Source organism: Corvus brachyrhynchos, unplaced genomic scaffold (assembly GCF_000691975.1).
Source record: "Corvus brachyrhynchos isolate BGI_N302 unplaced genomic scaffold, ASM69197v1 scaffold34, whole genome shotgun sequence".
Taxonomy (NCBI): domain Eukaryota; kingdom Metazoa; phylum Chordata; class Aves; order Passeriformes; family Corvidae; genus Corvus; species Corvus brachyrhynchos.
In genome coordinates, this window is record NW_008238126.1 from 8,267,180 (window position 1) to 8,274,066 (window position 6,887).

Genomic DNA, 6,887 nt, shown 5'->3' on the forward strand with positions numbered 1-6,887 from the left:
TTCCTGGAACCTAATGTAACGTAAATTATCATCTTTAGAACCGTCTTGTTTCCACTGTAAAGAACACTAATGGGTTTATTTAAAACTTGAGGTAAACTGTTGGAAATTGTTTATCAACTACAAAGCGTCAACAGCCCTCCAAGGACACTAAAGCATAAAAAGAGCTGTTACATAAAAAAATGGGAACACGGTTTAATTTTGCTCCTGATCACAGCTAGTAATAAGCCGAGCCCTTGCTATGCACTGAGATGCTTCTGAAAGCAGAACAGTTTCTGCAGCCTTGTCAACATCAAACTGACAGGCAGAAGAAATCCAGTATGAAGGGGAAGCATGAAAACACTGTAACAAACAGGGCTGCATCCTCTCTTGTGTTTCCTTTGCCTTACTCCTTCAGATAAAAAACATGCACAAAGATTAAACCAGTGAGTAGGAAAATGTCACATCCCAGGCATCTGAAGGAATTTCTACAACTGGGTGAAAGAGGCAATTTCTTGTCAGTTCCTCTTTTGATTTTTTTTTTTGCTTCTCAGCCTCATCCAACCTTTATTTTTCCTGCATGCATTTCTTCCAGCTGCCATGTTACAAATGTTTCCTCCCAGCTCTTCCACAGCAGCTAACAAAAGCAGGTGCTTGCTCTTTCAGGGTCTCTTGGCTCTGCTCAAAGACCTGTCCACACTGAACCCCATGAATTTCACAGAGAAACATTTCATGGCCTCCTTCCCTGGAATGGCAACACTTGAACAATGGACATTTCAAGTCTGCAGCATCAGGGCCAGTACATATTAAGTAAAATATATGATAGATGCTCATCTGGGGGATTCTAGAATTTGGCCAAAAAATAAGATCACCTCCAAAACATCAAATTAAAGCCAAACCTAAGCAATCCTGACTCCCAGTACTTCTTTGTCAGAACAACCTTACAAGCTTTTCCTTGAATTATTACTGGGAGTAAATGAACTTGAGCACATCCACTCACACAAACATGTAACATCTACTGGTCTTGCTCTAAAATAACTGGATCCCAGAACTTAGCCAAAACTAAATTACTGTTTTGGCTAAGGACAACGTGCTGATTTGTCCTTTCCAAAAGCTGGGGATAGAGATTCACCTGCTGTCCCCATGCTGGGACAATCCTGCCATAGGAAGATGCCTTCTCAAACTAATTTTCTGGTTAAATGATGTGCAGTTATTTCTACAGTTACAGTTTCTACCAAAACTCAGGTAAGATGCTGGAAAATCTCCAAAAAGCAGTAGAAAAGGCAGGGCTATTGTTGTAATATTAAGCTGGAGATTCCTGCTTAAAACAATATTTCTAACACTTATGTGACATTCGAAGAGCCTCATAAAAGGTCTATCAGTAACTGGACCACTTTTTAAATAAGTGCACAGATGAAGGATGGTGATATTAATCTTGCTGCCATTTTTTACTGGTTTTAGGACATTATGAAGGACATGCTTGTGTAACTCTATCTACATTCACAGTTGTATTTTACTGGAATTTTCAGTCCAAGAAAGGTTCTCTTCTCTTTCTGCCATACTAGCAGTTGTGGGACTAGAAAAGTCACAGCAAGTTTTTTTGGCAGTGTAACCATTGAGTATTCATCATAAATAACAGTCATGATCAAGTAATAGATACTGTAAGAAGGATCACATTTCTCTGCCTACAGACCTGGATTTTAATAAATAAATGTAAAGAAAAGCTACCTTTAAAAAACATTTCTAGAAAATATACTAAACCAAAAATATATGTATACAAAAAACCTCCAAACATAAGAATTGCCATCTAATCTAAAGAGGAAACAATTTCATTAAATTAATATAGCTCATCTTCTTCTCAGTCCCCATCACAGATGGGACTGAAACACAATTGTTTCTGGACAAAAATGTGACTGACGTCTACTTTGTGGGCATTTAAATTTGATTAGATGTAATAATATGTTTTCTTCAGTTTGCTGAGCTTTGACTGCTGAGAAGACTAAATACAGAGAAAATATTTATAAAACTAAGGGGCAGAGCTGTACTTCTGAGTTAGGCAAATTACTAAGCAGCGAGTAGCACATCAGAGTTATTTGCCCACTAGAGTGACAGGGAGCACCCAGTATCAACGGAGTTTTAATTTCCAAAGATTCCAGTAGGACAAAAGAGAAAGGTTCCAGTGTGAATCCCAGAAAAACGGGAAACAAATGGTAGTGACAGGTGCTGGCTGATCATTAGCACTGGCCAGTTGGAACATTTATTGGTATCCAGAGCTCTCCATCACTCACGACGTGCTTCAGAAAAACGAGGTCCATCATTCACATACAGAAAACAGGCTCTTAAAAGACACAGTGGATTGGATTAAACATAAAAGTTATTCCAAAATAGAGAACAGTTTCTCCTATAGATTTTGGGGGTAACTGCAGAGATCCTGAAGCTCCCCTGAAATTCATGCATAATAGAACTTCAGCTGCAGCTACAGGCACGCTTTGAACTGGCATGAACCACTGAGCAGCAGAGCCCTGTCCAGCCCTCCTTTGTCCTCTCCGATTTATCCTTGAGTCACCCTCATCCCCGTGCTGGCACAAGCACTTGGAGCCACTGTCCTGTGACTCAAACTGGGGAACTGATCCAAGTCAGCTCAAGCCCAGAGCAGCTCCCTGATGTCCTGGGGTCTGTCAGGGAAGGGGATGGAGGGTGTCCCCAACAGCTCCTTCCAGCAACTGTGCTGATTTTAAGCACATGTGAAATGTGGCCTCAGCATTTGGAGCAAAATTTTGCCAAGCTAAAGTATGAAGTAAAGCAAAGGTAAAGTAATAAGGTAAAGCAAAGAGATAAAAATAACTAAACAACAACAAAAAAGCACTGGCAGAGACAGATTTCCTGAACATGCATGTTCAGAGCAACCTGGTCTAGTGGAAGGTATTCCTGGCCATGGCAGGGGGATGGAATGAGATGGGCTTCAAGGTTCCTCCCAATCCAAACCATTCCATGACCCTGTGTTGCATCCTTATAGTGTTTATTAGAGGATTAACTACTGGGCAAAATGTGCATGGTTCTGTTTTACTTCTATTTTCCTTCTGCCAACACATCATACAGTTTTGGACAAACTTCAGATTTTCAAAACCAAAGAGTACTCACACATTGCGACACTCAATAGGCTTGTAAAATCCAACTTCATGTCCCGTGAAGACTTTCTCTATGCCAAGGTGATCTTTGCAAGTAATATTTGGTGCTGGCAGACATTGAACTGAGGACAAAAAATGATTTGAAATTAAGCAGTAACTGACACTCAGAGCAGTTTTCTGACAACACACAAGTGAAACAAATTAAGTTCTACTGTGCAACAGTCTTGATACAAAGCACAGTTCACACACAATTACTTGTTTAAAAATACTTTTTAAGCCAGTCCTACCACTAACTTGCAGTTTTTCCTTGCTACATATTAAGCAAAGTATACAAACCTAATTGCTGCCCCAATTCTTTTGTATTTTCCACTCTGGCTTCAATATGAGTCAATGAGAAATCTGAACCTGATGTACAGAAAACATTTTCATCATGAAAACAGTCAAACATTGGAACAGGTTGCCCAGAGGAGCCATGCCATTACCATCCCTGGAGGGTTTCAAGATCTGACTGCACAAAGCCCTGAGCAACCTGGTTGGAATTCAGTGCCAGCACTGTTTTGAGCAGGAGGCTGGACTACACAACTTCCTGAGGAGTCTTTCTACCCAAATTATTCCATTATTCTTGACTCTTAGGGGAACCAAAGTGGAAAGCACAGCTGAAAGTCACACCTGCTAAAAGCTTGCAATATATTACCAGAATACTAGTCACTCTCCAATGCTGTAGTCTGTTGTTTTAAGGGAAAAAAAATCAGTCCTTTACCCACTTTCTATCAGCTTTCAGTACTTGTGAGTCCTGTTGGTTAATTCCAACAAAACTGCAAGCCAGGTTTAACATTCCTTCCAGATATTCCAGTAATACACACAGGCAAGAGATGGATATTTTTTAATGCCCATCTATGCTGCATGGAAACAAAGAAATAAAATAGTATTTGAGTTATGTCTGGACTTAACTGCTATAAAATCTTACATGGATTATATACCCCATCCCTGGAAGTGTCCAAGGCCAGGTTGGACAGGACTTGGAGCAAGCTGGGACAGTGGGAGGTGTCCCTGCCCATGGCAGAGGGTGGAACAAGATGAGCTTTAAGGTCCCTTCCAACCCAAACCATTCCATGATGCTACTGATCAATATGCCTAATCTAAGGCTATTACAAAAAAACACATTATTTCTTGTAAAGTAAATTAAGCAAAGAATTTTTTCTGTTATTAGAAGAAACCCAGCGCAGTTAAAATATATTGATACAGGAAAAGCCACAGTTTTCTTCTCAGTGTCACTCCAAAGACCCCAAACCTTCTACTCAATGACACCACTTTGATGCTTTGAATTAAAGCCCTGTTTGTCTGGGTGAGGGATCCCAGAAAGTGATGAGAAATTGCAGTGTTTCAAGCATGATCCAGAAATTAACTTTTTATTACTTAATAATACTGAAAAAATAAGAAAATTCAAATACTCTGAGGACAATCTAAAAACTAGTGGGTGTGTGTGTAAAACTGCTACACAAAGAAAACAGTGTTAATTAATTCAGCAACTTGTTCTACTCTGAAGCTCATCTCCTGTTCAAAAGTGCAGTGTATTAAATACAATCACATGGCAAACAGTTAAATAACTGATAATCTTGAGTAGTGATCTATCTCAAACTATGCAATATTCTTTCTGCTCTCTGACTGTCCATTTAGAATCAGGGACACAATGTCAAAATGATGGAAAGAACTGAAAAAACTTTTAAAGGATCCATTTTGCAAAGTATTTTCATCCAGTGCCTGATATTGTCTGGAAAGCCTTCACTATCCCAGAAGAAAATCATTCAGCACTTATAGGAAGCAAAATATGAAAGACCACAAGCACACACATGAATTTTGTGGACTCCCCATCCCTGGCAGTGTCCAAGGCCAGGCTGGACGGGGCTTGGAGCAACCTGGGCTAGTGGAAGGTGTCCCTGCCCATGGCAGGGGTGGGACTGGATGAGCTTTAAGGTCCCTCCCAACACAAACTATTCTGTAATTCCATGATTTTAAAACAAGGGTGCACATAAAGCGAAATTGCTGTGCTATCAAACACAGACCGTTTATTTCAATGCCTGAGAACACCAAAGAAGTTAAGCACAGGTAGGAAACCAAGTAATCAATTTATGAATTTTTCTGTTGTACTCTGAAGTATGTCAGAACTGAACATCAAATAAAAATGTGCTTTCAAAATAGAACCTCACGCACCAAAACCTGGTGATGATGGAAGGCACAATGTTGCATTAAGAAAAAGACCCTAAAAAATTAGAAGATTTTGAAGGCTGTTCTGTCACATGTCAATTCTTTTAATAATTATATGCAAAATCAGTATGACAGGAATGGTTTGTTTTAATCACAGTAGTGCAGGACAGAGCCTAAAGGGTGTAACATACATTGAAGAGATTTACCAGAAACCTCACTTACAAAAGTACCAATCAGAGACAGTGTATTTATTCATTTCTAGTAGAGTACCCAATCCACACAAGTGTTTTGGGCTTTCAGACTAATGATATTACTAATCCCATCTTTAATAAAGCTCAGCTAGTAGATACAGGAATGCGTAAATTGAACACTTCCTTGAAAAAAAGGTAGTTAATCAATATATAAGTTAGAAATCCTTACCATATGCCGTGTGATTTGTGCAATTCATTGGTTCTTGTGTGCTATTGTCTATTTTAGGCTCATCACACATATACGTTCAGGTAATTGAGGAAAATAGTTCTCATATCAAACACTACAACAGGTTTAACAGTAATTTATTCCACCCTCTTTAAACCCCGAGGATTTAAGATGCACCTTGATGTTGGTTCCTACCCAGCCCCCAAAAGAGAAGCAGCACATTACCATGCAGCAAATCTGCTAATCCAATTTAATACACCAATATATCGCATAAGCCCCACGTTTAATTAGTGCTGCAGTCAGCACTACCTAAAGGAACTACACTATTTATCAGTTACAGCCTCTGTATTTGGAGGCAACAAGGTAGCACATGCCTCATCTGGTCTTGTTTCCTTATTTAAATACCACAGTGCCTTGAAATTGAGGCATTTGGTTGAGAAAATTTAATCTACAGGAACAGACAAAATTCTACGAATGCGTAAAAATGAGCATATGAAGCGCCAGGAATTTGGTGCAGGAACAAACTGAGTAGGAACTGACTTCCAGAGGTCTCAACTCCCACAGCCAAGTAAAGCAGGAGATGAAGCGAGTTTTTTCCAAGATTTGCTTTCCTGACACTTTTGATCATCAAAAACTTGTCAGCTGCCATCAACCAGCATGTTCTGGGGAGGGCAAGAGGTGCCTTGGAAAGCCAGGAGCCTCACACCTCCTGCTCCCTGTGCACTGCATAGAAACACATTATTTTGTAATAAAATGGCAAAGTCTCCACGTCTCGCTCCAGAGTCCTGCAAATAATAAATAAGGCAGAGTGGTAGCAGACCGGACTCTCTCATCCCATGGGAATCTCTTTGAAGGACACCCCAAGCGTGCACCGGGGCACACACAGTATCACCAGAAATCACGAAATTAATTAGGTTGGAAAAGCCCTCTGAGACCATCGAGTCCAACCCGTGACCGATGCCCACACTGTCACCCAGACAACAGCACTGAGTGCCACAGCCAGTCGTTCTTTGAACACCTCCAGGGACGGAACTCCGCCACATCCCTGGCGAGCCCCTTCCGATGTCTAATCACCCTTTTTGTGAAGAAATTTCTCCTGATGTTCAACCGGAGCCTCCCCTGGCGCAGCTTGAGGCCGTGACCTCAATTCCCACACCCTGA

General features: G+C 40.5%; 1 protein-coding gene across 1 annotated transcript in view; it reads right to left on the reverse strand.

Annotated features, from left to right (window-relative positions):
• The window catches only part of TM2D1 (TM2 domain containing 1), a 13,878-nt gene extending 7,042 nt beyond the window's left edge, over positions 1-6,836 (reverse strand). The window contains exons 1-2 of the mRNA XM_008633070.2: positions 5,730-6,836; positions 3,118-3,226 (exon numbers count right to left, since the gene is read on the reverse strand). Coding sequence (XP_008631292.1) covers positions 3,118-3,226; positions 5,730-5,799 — 179 coding nt within the window. The 5' untranslated portion in view covers positions 5,800-6,836. The remainder of the gene's footprint in view (positions 1-3,117; positions 3,227-5,729) is intronic.
• Positions 6,837-6,887: the final 51 nt, after the last annotated feature.